General features: G+C 34.6%; 1 protein-coding gene across 1 annotated transcript; it reads left to right on the top strand.

The window, feature by feature from the left end:
* Window positions 1–17,220: 17,220 nt before the first annotated feature.
* On the top strand, window positions 17,221–22,593 carry LOC120261163 (heat shock 70 kDa protein 15-like). The gene is given in 11 exon segments (XM_039268917.1): window positions 17,221–17,364; window positions 17,887–18,637; window positions 18,639–19,073; window positions 19,252–19,479; window positions 19,603–19,698; window positions 19,796–20,017; window positions 20,945–21,133; window positions 21,220–21,366; window positions 21,449–21,598; window positions 21,801–21,931; window positions 22,106–22,593. Coding segments are annotated over 10 exon segments (2,565 nt in total). The 5' UTR covers window positions 17,221–17,364; window positions 17,887–17,902; the 3' UTR covers window positions 22,338–22,593.
* Window positions 22,594–23,098: the final 505 nt, after the last annotated feature.

The raw sequence follows: 23,098 nt of genomic DNA, 5'->3' as shown, positions 1-23,098 counted from the left end.
CGATCCTTTAGATGAAACCATCCCAGAATACACTATAGAAGAAAAGTAGGATGGGGATAGGATTATTTTTATTGAGACAACTGATTATTGGACAAAATGGCACGCTAATTTGGCTATTGATATGTTTAATCAATGGAAGCATAGCAGGGGCCAACAAACCTAGTAAAATTAATTATGTTTTGTTATGTAATTGTTGGTGTTGTTTTGTATTAAGGTGATTTATTATGGTTCAAAGTACAATTATGTATTTGCCTATATGTTAAAGTGAAACACATATGTAAGAAGCATGTATGGATGTTTTTTTCCTATTGACAATGCACCTTTTGTTTTTATTGGGCTTAACCTTACATATGATTTTTGAAAAAACAAAATTTGATGTATGCATACTCTTTATTTTTATCAAAATTAGTTTGTTGAATGATGTAAATTATTTTCGATTTCTTTGTTTGGGACTTGAACAAAAAACAGTGTTATCTTTATTGTCCTCATGCAACTTCTTTGATACAAGATGGCTGAAAATGAAAATATTTATGGGATTAATACATCTGAAAGACGAGAAAAGAGGCAAATAAAATCAAGCATCAAACATGTTTGGACTGCATAAAAAGATGCATGCTTAATTGAGTGCTTGGTTAGGCTTGCTCAAAGTAGGCAATGGAAAGCTAATAATGGTCAATTTCGGGCTGGTTATTTAGCTCAGTTGGAGAAATGAATGCACGAGAAGTTACAAGATTATAATATCAAGGGCTTACCTCACATTGAGTCAAGAGTGAAACTGTGGAAAAGGGCAATACCATGCCATTCAAGAAATGTTGGGCCCAAATGCAAGTGGGTTTGGCTGGAATGATAATGATAAACACATTACTTGTGATGTTGCAGTATTCAATGATTAGGTAAAGGTAATTTTATTTTAATGCCAATATTTATCATTTATCTTGACCATGTATTATTTAGGCTAAAAATTATTTGTTTGTTTATTTTTAGAGTCACCCAAGGGCTGCTGGTTTAAGGAATAAACCTTTTCCATTTTTAGAGGAGTTAAGCCAAGTCTTTGGGAAAGATCGAGCCACAGGAGAAGGTACTTAAGCTCCAAGCGATGTTGTTGAAGAAATTGAACATGAGGAGCATATGGCACTTATCGAACTCCCCGTAGGAGCAAATTTTTATGATTTTGAATTTGACTCAAATACAATGGATAGAGAAGAAAATTCAAGTGCACCTTGAAGCCCAACTCATGCAGACAATGCATATGGCAATAAGAACAACACTACCCCAGACACTTCACAACCAGGCTCATCACATGCTCATACTAAGAAAAATAAGCGTATTCAGCCAAGATGGTGGCTCTGATGAGTTCACAAATGCCATTAGATCAATTAAGACGATGGTGGAAAGTTCTGGAGAGCATATTTCAAGGCTTTCTAACTATTTCCAATTTCTTGCTAAAGATGCAGAGGTAAAGAAGAAGGTTTTTGCTAAACTACTTAAAATTGAAGGCTTGTCTCAAGGGGAAAGAATCAGAGCTGGTGGATTGATTGTGGCTGACTCCAGTAAAGTGTCATATTTTTTCTAACTCCAGAATGAATGCAAGAAAGAATATGTTGATTGGGTTTTGGGTGGTAGTCTGTAGAGTTAATCTTTTTTATAGATTGAATTATCAACTTATTCATGAGGATGTTAACATTTAAGTTGAAACTAGTAAGGTGACAATAGTTTGTGCTAGTTGATTATGAATGAATTTATGAGTTTGTCTTGGACATGTATTGGAAGTTTTGATATGATTATTATATTTTCTTGTTAGTTGTTCTTAGTGCATCTTTTATTTGTCATGATTATGTTTTAGTTGTTTTACATGCAAGCAGGAAAATTAAAGAACATTTAAGTTTTGAACAAGAAGCATGATTATATATGCATTGTTGTTGTTGTGTTTTGATTTATTTGTTTATTATGTAGTAAAGCAGTTTTCTTGTCTGAATTTTCCAAAAGTCATTTGGTGATGTTTTATCTCAATTTTTTATTCTTTTTAAAGTTGCAGTGTTCCTCTTCTTATTTAGTGAAGATTTCAATTTTCAACAGATGTTTTGTTTAGGAAGAACATATTATTTTTGGTAAGTAAATAATGTATAATAAGATAGCTTGATATCCAGATCCACACAAAAGACAAGGAAAATGCTCAAGTTAGGGCTCAGGAAATAATTACATGAGAGGATCACAGTTTATTTTCTTCTTTTTTGAGTTTGTGTCTAGTTTTTAATGATGCAATTAATTTGTGTAGTTTATTCTTAACAGGATCACAGTTTATTTTCTTCTTTTTTGAGTTTGTGTCTGGTTTTAAATGATGCAATTAATTTGTGTAGTTTATTCTCAACATTATTGAAGCTGTTTAAGATCTATTTATTAATTGTTTTATATATTATAGTATATTCATCAAATTTTATGAGGTTGCAGATAATCACACCACAAAATTTAAATAAATTTCTTACAAATAACAATATGTCACAGTTTAAGAAAAGATGGATTTCAATATCATGCACATAAATGTTCAAATCTAAACATAATAAAGACTTGCTATGGAATAAAGTTTACATGAAGCAATTTACCTAATTTGATCTTTTTAAATATACATCATGATTCATGTGAAGCTTAAGGGCAACAATTTACTTCTTTCCATTCCAAACAATACAAAACAACAGATGAAATCAATCAATAACTTGTTGAAGGTTTTCTATTATTTTTTTTATGATAACAAGATGGATAGATGATTTCCCTTTTTTGGGGGTACAATAAAATGGATTTGTTATGATATAGATGGCCAAGAAATACAACAATGGAGAAAAATCAAAGTGGATGAAAAGAAATTTCAATTGCGAAGAAATGAGCTCGGTGATGAGTATCACTTCTATCGGCCAATCATTAATAGATTTCTAGAAATGAATTTGAGCATCAGCATGAGAATGACACTCTTGGAAAGATTTGCTGAAAGACGGTTAGGTTCAGTGGCAACGCCCCTTGAGTGTTACCTACAAGTGCACGGGTTTGTCGAGTAATAAATTCCCAGGTGAGTGGGGTATCGTATCCACAAGGAGTAGGGAGTAAAAATACTTAAATTTCTACTTAACCAAGTGAAAATGAACAACAATTATGTTGATAAGGTGTGGTGTAAACAAGAGTAAAAGAAATAAGAAAAAGAAACACAAGTAGGTAAGAGATAAGGCAATCAATAGAAGTGGGATACTTGGATACTGTTCCGCCTAAGATAATCGTTTCAAGTGCAAAACCAACTATTATGCTTCCTAACTAATGCATTAATGAGTCATAGAGATCCTAAGATACATGGTCCCAAATCTAAGGTCAACCATGACTAACTCTACACCAAGTCCCGGTGGAGAAATCGATCAATCTCAACATCTTGCACTGTGTACAGTTATAAGGCGCTCTAGGGATTCCAAGTGATGAACCTTATTCCTATATGTAGACCTAACCCTTTGGTCCAGGCGGAAGGTCCCTAGTCACGATTAAGCCCTAGGTGCTAAAATCACTTCAACGCTTCACTCTATTGCCTTTGCAACTAAGCCCCAGTTGAAGGTCATCCCTTAGCCCGTTCACTCTACTATAACCACAAAGAACTCTTGGAACGTGGAGGTAGAGTAAATCAAATTGAAGGGGAAAGGGGACGCTCCGCTACCTCTCGACTCACCCTCTCAACCCTCTCCAATCTAGCTTTGTCTAACCCTCATAGCGTGTCACCCATCCACAAAGGTTACCACAATAGACTCTCAATCCTAGTGTTACTCTACGGGAGAAATCATTCAACAAGCATTTAAGATTGGAACTCAATTAAAACATTAATAAAGGAAAGCATAATAAAAGGTTTAAAGAAACAATAGAGCTAGTTACAATCAACAGTGAAATCAAATGTAAAGACAAGTAATCCATAGAAAAACCCCCTCGGTGTTCGTGTCGATGGTCATGTGGAGTAGTTGAGTCTTCTCCAAGGGTTTCCTTGTCCGGCCTAGGGCACATCTCATCGGATCAATGTCGATGAAAGCTCCCCCAATAACCTTCTTCCAAGCGAATCGCGATATCAAATCCTTCAAACCACTCCTAAGACATGCTAAAAGCCTCTCGAACCCCTCCGACGACCTCGCAAACGATGGAGAAAAGTGGAAGAGAAGAGGTCCAAAAGATCCCTAAAATCGGGCTAAATCGAGGCTTAAATAGGGCTGGAATCAGGCATCCACATGCACCTGTGGATGTTTACCACGAGCATGTGGATATTCCACGCAGGCGTGGGGAATGTTCACACGCCCATGTGGATTCTCTGGACATCTCATTTTCGGCCGGCTATGAACAGTATTGCTACAGTATTTGGCCAGAACACTCCCAATTCCATACTCTTCATCGATGCAACATAAACGGGTGCACATTTATGCCGTATATCGCACGTCTTCTTCAATCAAAAGCTTCATTGGCGGAGATCTTGTCATCAATGCACGAGTCGGGATATGCAAATGTGACTGCCTTTGTGCCCTCTCCAATCCATTGTAATGACTTGAATTTATGGAGGTTGGCACACATTCACGTATCTTGGAGTCTCACTTGTGTCTTCACATTTGTTCCTTCCAAGATTCCACCAAACAATGCGATTATGATCTACTTTTGGCTTATTTCTTCAATACTTAGCTTCACAACCCTATATGCATGAAAGCAACACAAATGCATAAGTATTAGAACTAAAACCTGATAAAAGTAATGCTCATCATAAGGAAAAGAACACTTCGCATTCTTATAACACAAGCACTTATCATTCAGCAATCTAAAAGCGATTCCTGATAACCAAATCTTCTAATGCCGATGATAAGCACCCCGTACTCCCGATGAATTTCATTTGAAATTTATCTTGGTTTGTAATTTCTATTGTGCCTAAGTTTGTCGTGAATGCAATTTGCAATCCATTTTGTTGTTGCTTAACGGTGGCCGACATCATCTAATTGCTCGCAAGTGTGCTCAGGTGCTATTGTCCTTATCCTAAATGTGCTGGCATGTAGGAGCTTTGATGTATGCATACGCCAAGTATAGCCTCCTGTAGCACACTTGAGAAAAGGAGCAAAAATGGCAAATACTGATTGCGCACTTAATATAAGTAAAATTCACAACCAATACACAGTGTTTACAAAAAAAAACAACTACAAATCATTATTAAAATATTAGCATAGATACATCAATTGCTCCTGAAATTTTAAATGTCTTTGTGCTAACAAAGTCATGTAATCATCACTCATTAAATTAAATGATGATGTATAACATAAAGCTTATTAATATCAGCTGATAGCATCAGAGAAAATTAAAGATTTATGTAACAAAAACCATGTTAAGCAACATGAATATCAAGGACAATCCAAAAACAATTGACTAGAAAGATACAAACTTACCATAAAAAAACAATCTAAAGATATGCACAATGCACATACAACTCAATTTTGGCTACCTGATGTCACACTAATGAAATAAAAATATATTTAGGCAGTAATTTACAATTAATTAAAAATTAAACAAGAAAATTCCTATAGCAAAAAATGATTGTAATGAAGAACTAGATTTGAACACACACACCTAGCTGTGACACGACACTAGTCTGATCATATCATATGAAGCTCAAAATTTGCTGCAATGGTAGCACTAGCCAGTGCATTACAAAAGGTCCGCACATCCTCGTACTCTTGTCCAACAACCAAAGACTGAGAGTCTCTTCAGAATGATTCCCCTGATATAATAGAACCAATCAATGGATTTCTCAAGTATTCTCTCTTGTGATAAGTTCCAGATGTGCTCAAGCCAATTTGGTATCCTAGTCCTTATGGTCTCACCATTGTCATCTTTCAGCATTTTCCCCGCAAAATTATATTAGTTCAACAAAAGTCAACAATACAGATTTCACAAAAGGAAGAAACTAATATGCAATCTTTCTAACAAATAAAATGTCAATTTTGCAAAACAAAATCAATGAAGTAAGATTTCTCAGTCTCTTAAAATTATGGTTTTCTATATATGCAATCTTTCACACAATGCATTTTGATTTCTCAATATAAATCCTGAAATTCTGCAAAACAACAACAATGCAATGAATCATACTATTTTGATAACCACATCATTATATATATATAGATAGATAGATAGATAGATAGATAGATAGAGAGAGAGAGAGAGAGAGAGAGAGAGTTCATGAATCAAAAAGAATCACCTAATGGTTTTCTTAGACTGGACATCTAGCTTGAAGCTGTAGCAGAATCACAATAACAGTGAGCCTTCACGTCAAAAGAAAAATAAAGTCATATATTATTATAAGAAGGGCATATTATTCCAGTATCAATTTGGATAGACTGTAAAACCAAACTAGAGCTTTCTATTTAATTACCTGTAGTTGCACTTTAAAAGCCGCTTGCCTTAGCATTTCATCCCCAACAATATTCCTGATAACTCTCAAAAAGTCATCTTTGCTGACTTCATTGCTCTGCACATAATAAAATGCAGGTTAGTTTCTTTTCTGTTGATAAACACATTGCAGCTTGCTTTCAAAAGAAGCTTATAAAAGAATCCACTACCAATCTGTCACGCCCCGAACCTGGCGCACTGACAAACGGCCGCAGACCCACAGGGTGGACCCAGTGAACCTGCAAGGCCTCAAAACCTAAACACAGACTAGGAGTAGAAAATAAACTGACAGAAATACCAAATAAGAGTACAACTTAAGGTTTACAACCAAGCTCGAATATAAAGCAAATGAAATACAGCATGACCTACAAGGAGGTTCTTAATAACAATACAACTGATACAAAGACATAAGACATAACTCCAAAGAAGACATCTACTAGAAGACTTCTAAGATCCCTGGGTCTACTACTCCTGATCTGAAAAGGATTTAAAATAAATCCATGTGCTCACTAGCCCAGTAAGTAATCTAAAACAAACTGAAAGCAAAAGTTCAAGTCTGAAATTTGCACAAAAATCAATAACACAAAATAGTGTAAACAAAATCAAAAGGTAAAACAATAAATAACAAAATCCAGAGTATGTCTCCAAATTCACTATAAGTGCCAAAGGTCATTTGTTTACCCTCGGTGACAGACCCGAGCCAAAATAACAAAAATCATTTATTTACCCTCGGTGACTCGAGACTGAATATTAGGTGGTCGTTGATTATTTCACCGAACGGACACGGTGCGAAACTATAGTCTCATTTTCCCAAAATTACTTGTCGACAAGGTCAGGGTTTAACCCCACTGACAAAGTTGCATATCTCTCATTTGGAGACCAAAATAATCAGACACAATTCCAAGCCAAAAATACAGAATATTCACAAGTATATATTTTCCAAAAATTCATCAAATAAAATAAAGTAAATAAATAAATGTAAAAGAATATACTCATTTTTCCAAGCCTTAGCCTGGTTCCCACTTTGAAGAAATAATAACAACATTTCACAAATATTTTCCCAAAATTCAAGAAAATAAATGATTTACCAATAAAATATAATACCACAAGTATAAATAATAGTGAAACCAATAAATTATTATTCAACCAATCTCAAGGATGAAATGCGTAATTATTAATACGATGAAAAATACTAAAATTTGCAAAAATACAAAGTCTAATGTGTCTCATCAATTGAAGAAAAATGACCCACCTAATTCCAAAATAGCTAGAAAAATAAATTCAAAGAAAACAATGTCAGAACAAGGATGGTAACAATTTTAGGGAGGAGGTAGGCAAGGACCTAAAGACAAGTGGATTTTTAAGAAATAAAAATATAACCAAATAATAAATAGATAATCTAAGTTAATGGCAGGTGGACCAAAGATTCAAACATTTATTAACCTTAAGTTTTTTTGTTATTGGAAATAAATAGGATTACAAAAAGGATAAACACTTTGTCAAAAAAATTGAAGGTAATAAAGGGAAATAACCTATATAAGTTTTGGCAAGGTAATAATACCATGGTTCCAACTAAGTATAGAAACTTCTCTTCATCTAAAAACATAAGTCATGAACATGATGGCATTCCCACAATAATTTTCAAAGAATAATTGCAAATAAATTTTCATAAATTTTACATGAAAGTAAACCCAAAACAACAAAATTTTAAATACAAGAGTTTAAGGGATTACTTACTTGGTGATCTCTTAAATTCAAAAGAAATCCAAGATGATGCTCAAGGTGGTCCTATAATCCAAGGGAAAACCAACCAAATAGACATAAATACTTGGAAGTGTTCGAGCACAAAGGCTAAAGATAAGCTAGTTTAAAATACCAACACTCTACTACAAAGCATGGTCTTTCTAAACACAAATTAGAACTCAAGGATTCATAGGAAGCAACAAAAACACAAAAACAAAACAAAACATCAAATGCTATAATTAAATGAACACAACTCATGCCCTACCAACATAGTGGTTTACTATGTCAATACATAACTATTTCAATTTATCACAACCAGGATGCATGCCATTTAAGTATTATTGTCATGCACACATAGTAAATAAACATAATCTATAAATATATATATATATATATATATATATAGGGCAGGTGTATGCATGCAAAACTCATACACCAATGCATGAATCATGCAAGCTAACATTTCAAGAGTGTAAACATAAGGTTTCATGCAAATGAGAACATGGTTTCTTGCACATGTATGAGTGGTTTCAAACATATATGTATATACATATGGAGGTGGTTTCATGTGTGTAAATATATATAAATATACATCCTTGGATGCCATGAACTTGAGGTATTCAAGGGACACAAGAGTGATCTAAACCTATAGGTAAAAGTGGTTCAAGTATGACCAACTATTAGTCTCTTGCATGAAAATGTAAACATACATATATATAGCTTCCTACACACTCAATAGCCATGGTTTCATGTATGCAAATATAAATATATAGCTCCATGCAAGGATAAGCCAAACACAAATCAAAATGGTGAAGCTCTACATGCAAACATCATCATCAAAGGCAACCATACACACATGAGAGCATAGATCGCCCACTAAGAGCTTCAAAACATGAATATTTATTAGAAAATAATCTACCACCAAGCTCAAGATTTTCACAAACACAAGCTTCTCCCAAGACTATAGCATACCACTCTACCATCACCAAGAGAGAGAGAGCCTACCTAGCCTTTAGGGAAACGCTGATGGCTACTTGATATTCTTCTCCTCGCCTCCGGATGCCAAGACTACCGGTGGAGACCCAAACTCCGGTGATGAATGATCCTCTTCTTCAACTTCCAAGGGAGTAAGATCAAGTGGGAGAATGGAGAGAAAGAAGAGAGATGGAGGAATGGAGAAGGGAGATGATCATGGGGTGTATACATTCGGCCAAGAAGGAGACAATGACGAGATGGCATCCGGGAATCCCTCCGGGAATTCCTCTCTCTAGAAAAAGCTCCCAGCAAGAAGAAGAAGAAGAAGAAGAAGAAGAAGGGATTAAGGGAAAAGCAAACATGGTTAGCACTTAACTAGGTTTTAAGGAGACAAATAAAAGAGATAGGTCCACCATTCCTAGTGGGGTCCACACAATCAGCAAAAAAGTTAATCCATTTGTAGCATCACACAATCTTAAAATTTCAGGCTTTTATTTTTAAATCTTCACGATCAACTACAAGAAAAATAAGGTTGTGGACTCTAAACTACCCAAAAACTTATACAGTAGGATAAAAATTGCTTACATGATTTCTGAGAAAAGGTTTGAAATTCAATGGATTCAAATTGTGAAGCCCTTTTATTAACATTTAGCATGGCCTAATTGCTTCATCAAATATCAACCTTTTCCAATCACTCATGCTTATTTGAAAGAAAATCCATACAACATGAAATGCCAAGTAGAATTAAACATTTACCCTTAGTTTAGCAAAAATTGATTGTAGCTACATCGATCTATCTTTATCAAGATGAGGACGTAAGATAGAAATCAACATGTGAAATGGTATGGTAGGTGTGATTTCCATCCACCTCATTAAGTTGTTCTCTTGGATTATAGACAATGTTTGTTGACCATTTTAACTCTTGAAATTTATGTTGATATTGGTTCTCAGCTGATGGATCTCGTCTTGCTCTGAAGATTGAACAAAATTTTGTTCAGGTTTCTTGGTCTGGTCATCTTCGGTGTTAGGATTACAATTCACTTCAAATAGCTCTACTTGCTTATCAGATGGAGGCTTGTCCAGGTTTGACAACTACTGATCATGCTCCGAGTGGCTAACAATTTGTCTATCACTATCTTTGGCACCAGACCCTTGATCTTTGGTCTCCACCTCAGATGATGAATTTTGCACACTAGGCTGTTGTTTTGGATCTTGTTGTAGGACTTTCTGGGCAAGACTACCATCTTGACTTGAAGATTTCCATTGTTCAAGCAATGGTTTTGCCGAAGAGCTGATCCCTTGAGATAATGCACATTCATTAGAAATTGTCAGAAGTGAAAGAAACACAATCCATACAAATAAATAAATTATACCATATTTCCTTGATAGAGAACTTTTTGGATTTTTAGTATACACATCCTTAGCAAAAATGGTAGGTACATTTCACTAGTAAGCACAATGATAGGACTCCTCAACAGTTGCAGTAGAGCAACAAATAGACCTTGACATTTTCTGATACAGATACAAATATAATTTCTATATGAGTGAATGGAAAAATAATCTTAAGGCCCATTTGTTAGCCATGATTTTGCCAAAAACAAAAAACATGATTGAAATGATGTCCATCCATTGTCAACTTGAATCAACTTTCATAATGGAGAAATAATTTGGAAAGTAAAGATTCTGCAAATGCATAACAATAATTCTTTGAATATGTAATGTAAACAATAGCATGAAGAAGATAAATCTCATAAGTTAATTCACTTCATAATATAAAACCACCTCCTACAACTAAAATCTCATAAGCCAGAAATATTTTTCACAAATACATGAAGAACAACTCAAGGAACTGAATGGCGACAATAGCTACAGTAACAACCCCTTGCAGATTGATTATCCAAAGGCAAAGTTAATAACCCTGACGCAATTTATAAAGCTCTTCTCAATCCCCAGATTTCCTCCATGAAGAGTGCGTCGATCATCCTGATAGCAAACAAAACATACAACATTAGATATAAAACCAAGATATTATCTAGATTCTATGCAATATAAAAGCTTAAGGAAATAGTATGAAAACCTCTTCTCAAATAGTCCTGTAAATGGATCCTTATCCTCTTGAGCTCCTCCCCCACCTCCCGAGCATCAGGATGATCATCCTGATCTCCGGCAAGGCATCAAAAAGCTAGCTCGCCATGGCTTCAATAGAAGCAAATGCCAGGCCTTCCACATGCCACATCAGCAGTGGATCTAAATGCAGCTACGCGAGCGCCATTGCAATCTGGACGGCAATCTCCACACACACAGGCCACGACAATGAGTGCTTGCGATGAGAATGATCGGCAAGGGTTCTATTGGGGACGTAATTGTAGATGAGAATCAGCCCGCTAGCTCAGATCGACAGCTGGAATCCAAGTTGGATCATGAGATCATCTCCACAAGCTATATATGGGATTATTGGGTTTTTCCATATGTTAAAAGGGTATTTTGATATTACCGAATTGATTACCATGAAGAACCAAACATGGTAATGAATTATTCATGGTAATAAGAGTTCTCAACCAAACATGGTTATATCAAATTACCACAATATTCCCAACTATATAACATTCCCACCCATACTACCAAGGTAATCTCATTACGTGGTAATATGTCATTGCCACGAACCAAACGGCCCCTTATGGTGAAAGCCCTAGTTATCATATTTGATATGCTTTGTGACGAGCAGAAATACACACCTAACATAGACATATCGCGATTAAAGGGAATTGTGAGTAAGCTTACAAATAAGGTACTTTTGAGATTTCATCTCCCTCAATTCTCCAAGTGTGTTAATGAGAATTTCCGTGCTCTTTGCAATCATATGGAATAAATTTTAGGAGAAATCATATTTTTGTTATGTATTTAGATTAGGGGTAATCTCTTTTCACAAAGGAGATTATCTACTTAAGAAATTCTCGTTAGCTCACATTGAGGCTTCAAGGAGTGTTAATGCGATTGTGTAGTGACTGCATCAGCACTACATCGATTCAGTTACACTTTACCCTTGAAAGAGGGGTTTAATATGATTTAAGAAATCTCTTGGTTCAAATAGGATTGCATACTTAGACAACCTTTGTCCTATGCTTTATTAATGACCCTAGAGGGATACTATACCCGGACATTGTCTCTTCCCCTGATTTCTCTTCTACTTTATTCTGTATTTCTTTTGTTCACACATACCTCCACTTTTTTAATAGGTTAACTTTCAGAATTAGAGTAAATACTGGTAATCTCATTCTTCTCTGTAGACCGACATCCTGCTTTCATTCACACTTTATTACATAATCTGCATGTACACTTGTGTTCCTATCATGTCTTCATTTAGATCTCACTAAACTAGGCCTCCGAGGTAGTTAATCTTCTATGGTTGATTCACTTTCCAAATATGGATGTGACTCCATCTAGCTTTGCCTTTCATATGGTCATTGTTTGCACTTCAAAAGATCCTCCAAGTTGATTACCTTGCCAAAAATAACTCCTTCAAGGATATCTTCATATCTTTCTTGTTATCTCTTGCCACATCACCTTGTCTTGTCATTACAGTCTTGCCATGTCATCATTCTTTGCAACATCATCTTGTCATGTCACCATTGACATGTGTCAAATGATGCCAACTATAGAGCCTAGCTCTAACACTTCATAGCATTTGGTAGCAAATATTCAAAGGTACTTTCTTACATCCTTCTACTTCACATTTAACACTAGCTAGCAAAATATTGTTTAAATCTATGTATTCCATCACCTAAACTAATTTCAAGCAATACAAATATAACAACTTCCCTTTTCCTGACCTTATCATTGCAAGCCAATTGCAATGGCGCCAAACTAGATCTATTTTTCCCCCTTGTACTTGTTTTTGGCGAACTTTGACAGGAATTTAAAGTGGGTGCAACTTGTGAGGATGGTATAGAATCACTTGAACGACTGGTATGTGATTCAATGGTGATAATCTAAAGTTTAATTACAAAGAAACTATTTACTTGCATTGTAATTTCCAACCTTGAAAATTTAATTACATTGCAATATTAAATACCCCAAGGAAGCGAGCAACTTTAAAGGGGAGAATAGTTGAGCTTAATGAGAGCTCAACCATTAAACTCCCCATTATGAGAGTTTGGTGCCCACTAAGCGATTAGTGGCCACCAAATGTTCAATCAATGGGACCCATTCAATTTTTTATTAAAAAAATGTTTTTTTTAACATTCAAATGTTAATTTAGCCCACATGTTTTGAAACTTAAACCATTGCATTCATGTAAGAGTTATTTTTTTATTTTTTTTTTTTTAAGCTTTTTTATCTCTATAAATATACTCATGTTTTTAAAGAAACCCTACATTCTACTCCACTTCTTCCTCTTTTGGTTTTATACTCTATTACTCCTCCATCTTCCGAGATTCCAAAATTTTCAAATAATTTTTAAAATTTTCAAAACTTTCAATGTTCTTTCTTTCCATCAAATATGCATAAAATTTTCAATATTCTCAAAATTCACAAAAATTTTCTTCACTTTTAAACAAATATCCACAATCAATCAAGTTTTCCATATGCTTATCCTATGTTTTTGGAACCAGTTTTTTAATCCAAGAATGGCAAGTCAACAACCCAATGCAGAAATAAATAGCCTTCCGATTCCCACAAGCGACCCCAAAAAATTTGATGGATGTTCTTGTGCCAATCAACAAAATACAATAAAAAAATGTTCACTTTTTTACTCTCAATTTTCTCCTTATTCCACATAACCAAAAATTAAGAAGATCATTCTAGATAAAGAACATGAAGAACTAGTTGAAAAGTACCGATCATGGACTATAGAAGATGATAAAATTCTTACAAGTACATTTCTTACGATTTCAATTGATACCATTGTAGGCACTGGCCAAAATGATAGGACATTTTGAAAACAAGTAAACAAGTATTTTGATGCAAATCGATGATCTCCTCCAAGAAGAAAAACAACTAGCTGTAAGCAATATTGGTTCTGAATGCTTCCACTTATTAATGAATTCAATTAATTGTACAACAAATTATTGGGGGAGCATCATAGCTGGTGAATGGAGTGATAACCAAATGGAGGAAAATGCTTGTACTCTATATTATTATAATCATGAAAAAAAACATTTCATCCATGAGCATGTTTGAGTTCTGTTGAAAGACGATCCAAAATGGATAATAAATACTCCTCTTCCTATGTCTTCAAGGAAATTAAAGATCAAATAAAAACGGTGCTTACACCTCTTTTATTTAATGCAGATACAAGTATTAATATAAATAATAGTAAGGTTGAAGTCCGTCCAATTTGTCTAAAAAAAAAAAAATGCAAAAGGCAAAGGCAAAGAGAAAAGGGAAGTTATACGTGCCAAAAAAATATGCATGTAGAAATGCAAACAAGATGGGCTAAATTACGAAAATGGAGGGAAATATATTAATTTATTATAATTCCTATGTTTTTATAAAATATTTTAATAATGTATTTTACAAAAATAATTTTTTAATATATTATCTAATAATTTTATTAAATATTGAAATATTTTTAATGAAAAAAATGTTATAATAAAATGTGCAATGTAAATAGTTACAAAGATGAACAAAATGATTGTGAGTCTCATATTATGGTATAAATATTATGGGAAATAGTCCAATAGATAAGTGTATAATAAATTGATGAGGTGACATGGACATTAAAATCTTGGATAGTATAACTACTAAAAATGCCTTACTGCTGCTCCATAAAAATTGGGAATTCAATTTGATATGCTCCTTTCTTTCCCTCAACCTATATACCACTAAATAGAGCATTAGAATGGGCTAGAAACCAGCGTGATGAATCAAATATCAATACTAATAGATATATATTAGTTAAAATGTATTACAATTGCATAAGTTAGAAAATATAAAACAAAACTCCTTGAAACTTACATAAATTATAGAGGATATATAAAAATATTCCCAACTTTTTAAGTTTTCTATCCAAAATTCTCCCAAAAAAACAGAAAGACATCAGTACTTACTAAGCAGATTGTAGCTGAAGCAATCACTTAAAAAAAATCAAAAGAAAAATCTCATTCAAGATTTATAAAACAATTGACACCAAATTCTTTTTTTCTTCTATTTTCTTCTTTGCAGTTGGTTGAGACAGAATTCCTATTAGTAAAATGAACAATTGTAAAGCAATCTTGAGTTAATAAAAATATATATATATATATATCAATTTTCTAAACAACTATCTAAATTCAAATGGACCTTTTTAAGAATTAGATTCAGAGTATAAAGGATTTGCATTGGTTAATAAATTAACTAAAATAATAACTGAAAAAAATCTTGGTAAGAGTGATGTCAATCCTAGATTAGAATAAAAATTGATGGATAAAGTATAAAAATACCTTCAAATTAATTGGTAGTTCAAGCTCAAGGAAACTTCAGTTTGCCTTGTGTAGGTCGAAAGCTTTAAGAAGCAACAATAAAGATATGGGTCTACTAGGGTTTAGATGAAGAAGAAGAAGCCCCAGTGTCCACTTCAGCCAAAGAAAAAAAGAAGCCTCCAACCCCTCACATTCTTCCAAATTCTAATTTTGTATTTAGTTTTTTTCATTTTTAAAGTTAATTGCATTTTTTATTCATTTATTTATTTATTTTTTTGTTGGATTTCACTCTTAGAAAGTGGTGGGATTTTATTATTTTTTAATTACTAAAAATTTAAATTTCAAGATAAAATGACAATTATAACCTTTCATCTATTGCTTTTTAAACAAATTCATTAATGCCATTTTAGACATCTTACTGATTCTAAATTATCCTATTCACATAAAATCGTTTGGTTTACATGGTTAACTACAAAACAGTAGATTCATACCAGTTCTTAGTGGTTAAAATGTAACACTAGTTCAATTAGGGAATTAGATGGATTTTAATATGGATTCACCAGTTAAACTGGTCAGATTGCTAGTCTTGTTCATTTCTTATAATTATGAATTATAGAATATAATAAGATTGTTAATTATTAACTTGAGTTGTCCTCAAGCCTACAAAATACACTAAATAATTAAAAATTTGACCAAAATCACAACTAAAAAAGTTCTAATTAAGTGAATAAATACAATAACACAAAATAGAGATATAAAGTTTTAAAAAAATGTTAAAAATTATAACAAAAGATAATTATATATAAAAAAAGCTGTCCTTTTGAAGAATGTTTTTTTTATAAAGTTGACAAAAAAACAAAGCAAAAGACAAATGGGTACGGAGGTGCACTAGTTACGGTGGCTTGATTACCTCTTAGTGATAATCCCCCGTATGCAACCCTGGAGTCTGGAGAGAACATTAGGTGATTTCTCACACAAAACTCCCACAAAAGATTCAAAAAGTGAATTGTAACAAACAAAGTAATTGTCATTGAGCTAGACCATTTGAAAATTGGATGTGAGATTTAATATGGATTAATTTATAGCGTAAATTTTTAAAAAAGGGTTATTTTATGTTAGATTGTAAAATGTTTTTATTTTTTATTTTTTTAAAAAAATATTAAAAGTAAAAAAGAAATATGACATATTAGATTCAAATAGACTAATGCATATCAAGTAAAAAGAATTAGAATAAAAATCATATAAGTCATTATAAGTAGAGAGGTTAACCGTAACTAAAGACTTGTAATGTTACAGTACTATTTTTTTCTTACAAAAGTGATAAGTATTATATATATAAGGGGCATATACACGAGTTGAAAATTAATCATTCAACTCGTACAACTTTCAATTAAGGATGAGATATTTGAGCTGTGAATCAGCACCTATTGATGATTCATAACCATTATTATTTTTAATAAATCTGGAATTTGAATTTTTTTTATTATCTCACTTTTGTTTTTGCACATGGTTAAAGTCTATTACGTTTTGTCGTTGCTAAATATTTAGGAGGGTGTAATTAAAAAAAAATTAACATAATTTCTACAAAAATTTCTAGAAAGAATAAACTTATAAAACGGACGACCAAGATATCAACAGCTTATAATCCACTAAACTCAACGATAGGGCTTCACTGGAGAGTTCTAGAAAGCGCCACAATTGTGTTTTTTTATTATTATTATTATTATTTAAATTTTCTCTTATTTAAACGCTCTCTTCCATTTCAATTCCATTGCTGAAGCTCAAAGACACGAGAGATAGCTAGAAAGATCGCGAGGTACACTTCGAAACCCTAATTCTGTTTTTCTCTTCCAATGATCGGCTTCTTTTGGATGATTTCTATTCTCATATAAATCTTTGCTACCTTCGATCGTAACGAGTCCAAAATCTTCAAATTTCTTCATTTTCTGAGTATTTCGGCGTGTTTGGAGTGGGAAAAATAGAGGAAAATTAAAGAGTGTAGGAATGCTGTTTTTTTCTTGTTGTGTTCTGTTTGGGAAGAATTAAGCATGAAATTAGTGTTTTTTGTTTCTGGTTTTCATCAATTCTCCCTCAATCCAAGCATACTTAATTGGTTTTTTTTTAGGCTTTTTAAATTTGTTAAGTTTGTTTCAGACACTATGCTGATGCATGAATGGCTTAATCTGGTAAAATATCTGATTTATACGCGTTTTTTTTTGTTTAAATTTCACTCTACTATGCATTTACCGCAGGATATATGTTTTTTTTTTTTCAATGTTTAGTAGTTGAAGATCATTAGTGATGTGCACTAAATTTGAGAAATTTGAGATTTTTTTAGGTAAATTGTCGAAAGGATGAGTGTAGTGGGGTTTGATATTGGCAATGAGAACTGTATTGTTGCGGTGGCGCGGCAGCGCGGCATTGATGTTGTTCTCAATGAAGAGTCTAAGCGTGAAACCCCCGCCATTGTTTGTTTTGGCGAGAAGCAGCGATTCATTGGCACTGCAGGGGCTGCTTCCTTGATGATGAACCCAAAGAACTCTATTTCTCAAATAAAGCGCTTCATTGGAAAGAAATTCTCTGACCCGGAGCTTCAGTCTGACTTGCAGTTATTTCCTTTTCTGGTGACTGAAGGGCCTGATGGGTTCCCTCTGATCCACGTGAGGTATCTTGGTGAGCAGAGGGTCTTCACACCCACTCAATTGCTTGCAATGATTTTTTCAAATCTTAAGAGCATAGCCGAGCAGAATCTTAAAATGCCAGTTGTGGATTGCTGCATTGGGATCCCAGTGTACTTCACTGACCTACAAAGAAGAGCTGTGATGGATGCTGCCACTATTGCAGGGCTACACCCTCTCAGGTTGTTTCATGAAACTACAGCAACGGCGTTGGCTTATGGAATTTATAAGACTGACTTGCCCGAGAATGATCAGGTCAATGTTGCCTTTGTTGACATTGGCCACGCGGATATGCAGGTCTGCATTGCTGGTTTCAAGAAGGGGCAGCTGAAGATTCTGTCTCATGCGCATGATCGGTCTCTTGGTGGTAGGGACTTTGATGAGGTTCTCTTCAAGTACTTTGCTGCAAAGTTTCAAGGAAGAGTATAAGATTGATGTTTATCATAATGCTCGAGCCTGCCTCAGGCTCCGTGCTGCGTGTGAGAAGCTTAAGAAAGTATTGAGTGCAAACCCTGAGGCACCCCTGAATATTGAGTGCTTGATTGATGAAAAGGATGTTAGAGGTTTCATTAAGAGGGAGGAGTTTGAGCAGATAAGTGTCCCTATTTTGGAGCGGGTTAAGGAGCCACTGGAGAAGGCAATAACTGAGGCTGGATTGACTCAGGATAATATTCACTCAGTTGAAGTTGTTGGATCAGGGTCTCGTGTGCCAGCAATTATCAGGATATTGACAGAGTTCTTTTGTAAGGAACCTAGGCGTACTATGAATGCAAGTGAGTGCGTAGCTCGTGGTTGTGCTCTCGAGTGTGCCATTCTCAGCCCCACGTTCAAAGTGCGGGAATTTCGGGTAATATTCTTTTAATAGTCTGCTTTATTTAGAATTGAAAAAGTTATAAACTGCTGTTTGCAAGTTCTAGCTTAGGAAATCATGTTTCATCTTATCTATGTTCTTTGTCTGTAGCTAAACTATCTTTTTCACATGCAAGAGCATTGAGGTTTCACTTTTTTGTTTATTGGTTTTGAAGGTCTATGATAGTTTTCCCTTCTCTGTTGCATTGTCTTGGAAAGGATCTTCCTCTGATTCACAGAATGGAGCAGCTGATAAGCAGCATACGACAGTAGTATTCCCCAAAGGGAACCCAGTACCTAGTACCAAAGCTCTTACCTTTTATAGATCTGGCACATTTTCAGTTGATGTTATTTATGCTGAACAGGATGATTTGCAAGCAGCAACGCTGATCAGCACATACACAGTAAGTGATCTTATACCGATTCATGAATTCCTTCTAGGTTTGGAAATACATGTGTTAGTTTTTAGAATCTACAATCACAATCCACACCGGATGTTTATGGCAATCATAATTTCTCTCAAACAGATTGGGCCTTTCCAATCCACTAAAGGGGACTGTGCAAAAATTAAAGTAAAAGTCCACTTGAATCTCCATGGGATAGTTTCTGTTGAATCAGCAACTGTAAGTTCTTTGTGGAATACACTTCATTATGTTAACTGCTCCATTTGTATGATGTTCGCATGAAGCTCCTTATGATCCAATCCACCTTGTTTTGTAGATGTTGGAAGAAGGAGTTGAAGTTCCAGTATCAGCTGTGAAGGAGCCAGAGAAAGAAGCTGTGAAGATGGACACTGATGAGACTGCCAATGACTCCACTACTGCTCAAAGTGATGTGAATATGCAGGATGATAAGAATGCAGAAGAGGGTTCTGGTGCTGGGCTTGAAAATGGAGTGCCAGGTCCCGAAGACAAGCCTGTGCGGATGGACACAGATGCCAAGGTGTGCTAATCTTTTATGCTTGCTGTAGTAATTTGTGATAGAGTTCTATAACCGAAGTTCATGTCTCGCTTTACTACCTTATTGCTCTAGTCAGCTATTCCTTTAGCCTATGATGCCAATGATTTTAACATAACCATTTTGACATCAGGACTTCAGCTTTGTCTGTACTAGTGTGCACCTGTTGGCTTGCCTTTTTTTTTTTGTTCTTGTACATTGGAAATAATCTTAGACTTCGATTTTTGCTTTCTAGCAAAAAGTCCATAAGTTATATGGGTTGGAGAACTATAAATGGTTGTTATGCATTCCGCCATTTTTGGTGAATACCAATTAAAAGAAATAGATATTCACCTAAAGACATTTCTCATCATGATAGTACTGTGTTTAAGAGTAGATGGCCTCTCTTTCCGTGTATAAGTCTGTTGTAAATTTATAGCTGCCTTAGACCCTGTGTAGTAGCATTCATATGTATAAGTGTTTAGGACCTGGCTTTCTGTAATTTGGTACACCTTTGAATTCGTAAACATTGAGAAATGCATAAATGCTTGCACTTGATGCATTGCATGCCTATGATGGTTGAGCGACCTGTCAGCTGGCTTTTTTTAAACTGTTTGTTGCTTTATATCTTTGAACTTTTTACCAAGTGTCTTGTTTATTAGAGCTTGGTTTCTCTTTTCTGTTTGCTTCACACTGAGATATTACCCATATTCGGTTTCAGTATTTAACAAATCAGAATTCATCTCTAGTCATGTTATTGTGTGCTTGGTTTATAAGAGGCCCGGTTTCTGTTTTCTTGAATTCATCTTTGTGGGTTGATTAATGCATTTTTAGCAAGGCTGTTATGGACCAGGCAATTTCATTTCCGTTATATCAAATCTTAATAATCCTGTCAACCAAATCAACAATTGTTTGTCTATTGCTATATTGCAGGCACCGAAGAAGAAAGTTAAGAAAACTAATGTTCCAGTTATAGAATCAGTCTATGGCAGCATGTTAGCTGCAGATTTGCAGAAGGCTGTGGAGAAGGAGTTTGAAATGGTCCTCCAAGATAGGGTGATGGAAGAAACAAAAGATAAGAAGAATGCTGTTGAGGCGTTTGTTTATGATATGCGAAACAAGGTAAATCTGTTGTAGTGTATCAAGTAACGTGAATTACACTGTTACACTGTCTTCTGATACTTCATTATGTAAATCTCTGCATCCAGCTTCATGACAAATATCGTGACTTCGTAACACAAGCAGAGGGTGAAGAGTTCACTGCAAAATTGCAGGAGGTTGAGAATTGGCTTTATGAAGATGGTGAGGATGAAACCAAGGGTGTGTATGTTGCTAAGCTTGAAGAACTCAAAAAGGTCCATGCCTGCTTGTGTGGTCTTTTTGCAATTATTCTAGTCTGAAATATTTGATGTATCTGACAACAGTTTCCAAATGCAGCAAGGTGATCCTATTGAAGAGCGGTACAATGAGTTTACGGAGAGAGGGCCTGCCATTGATCAACTCACATATTGCATCAATAGTTTCAGAGAAGCAGCTTTGTCTTATGATCCAAGATTTGATCACATTGATGAAGCTGAGAAGCAAAAGGTCATTTAGTAATTTTCCTTTTTTTTTTATTGTCAATTAACTGCAATGTGTTAAATGGATGCAGATTTTTCAGTCCAAATATATGATGGTTCAAATATATTATACTGCTCCAGATGATATTATGTATTAGTCAGTCAATAGATTAAATTTTGGTGAAAGTGATGCTTCATTTAATATAAAAAGCTGTTTCATCATCCTCCAGGTCATCAAAGAGTGCACAGCAGCAGAAGCATGGTTGAGGGAGAAAAAACAGAAGCAAGATGAATGTCCTAAACATGCACCCCCAGTTCTTCTTTCAGCTGAAGTGAAAAGAAAGGCTGAGACCCTGGATAGGTATGAAGTAAACATAGTATGCTGCAGCAGAACAAACATTTATACACGTGATATTTTACCCAAAGTTATACTGAAATAACTCAAACTCAAACTTTCCTACTCGTCCATTTCTTTCATTTGAAATTAATATATTTTCTCAAGGCTTCCAAGTATTGAAGTGTTTTTGCTTCACAGGTTCTGCAGGCCTATTATGACAAAGCCTAAACCTCCTCCAGCCAAGCCACAGACACCACCGCCAACTGAAACTTCGGCGGAATCACAAGCCAGTGATGAGCAGCAAGTTAAAGGCGATAATGAGATGGGGGATCAGACTGCAACTGAAGCTGATGGTGAGGCCGCATCGCTTTCTGATCAAATGGAGACAGATAAATCAGAGGATGCAAATCCTTTAAGCCCCGGCACATAACTTCTAGTGTCATTGAGAGGTATTACATTTATCCAATATTTTCTAAGGTATGGGACTATAGCTGGTAGACAGGCGTTATAAGAGCGTTTCTTGTTACTTGGTGGGTGTGTTGGTTTGCTCATTAGATGTGTGTTGGTTTTCTCCAAGAACCAAATATTTTAAATGAGGTATATTTGGAGAACCATTCCTTTCTCTAATGGTGTTTGTCTACAAATTTTTGTTGTTATGATATTTGTTGAGATCTTCTACAGTTTCACATATTTGTATCATTATCTCTAGGTTTCAATGTGGTTTCAAGGAATTAATTTAAAAAAAAATCAACTGGTACGTGTATTAAACTGAAGAAACTTGCGGGTTTTTTTTTTTTTCTGAGATGAGCGGTTAATTCATTAAAAAAAAGATGTGCACAAGTTCCAGTAAAATAAGTTTCAGTAAAACATATAGAATTGGGGTTTGTGTATATGTGGATGCCGCATATAATCATTATTTATATATTTAAAAATATGTTTACACCATTTGAATTCTTGGTCGTTTCAGTCCTCTCTTAGCCTTAAGCTTTTGACTGTGGAAAAGGAAATCATAGCTCCTGTTTGTTGTTTATTATGGAGTATTTGACATTTTTTTTTATTCACATCTATCTATAATTATATATATATATAGAGAGAGAGAGACGGTAGATAGGGAGGGCTTGGGAAAAGGATTTTTATTCCAGTTGTCAGAATATAACAGTGAATTTGTAGGGGATCTTGAACTTGTAGAAC

The sequence above is a fragment of the Dioscorea cayenensis genome, chromosome 5, assembly GCF_009730915.1.
Source record: "Dioscorea cayenensis subsp. rotundata cultivar TDr96_F1 chromosome 5, TDr96_F1_v2_PseudoChromosome.rev07_lg8_w22 25.fasta, whole genome shotgun sequence".
In the NCBI taxonomy this organism is placed as follows: Eukaryota; Viridiplantae; Streptophyta; class Magnoliopsida; order Dioscoreales; family Dioscoreaceae; genus Dioscorea; species Dioscorea cayenensis.
The sequence above is the reverse complement of the archived record's forward strand: the minus strand, read 5'-3'. Positions and strand labels throughout refer to the sequence as shown.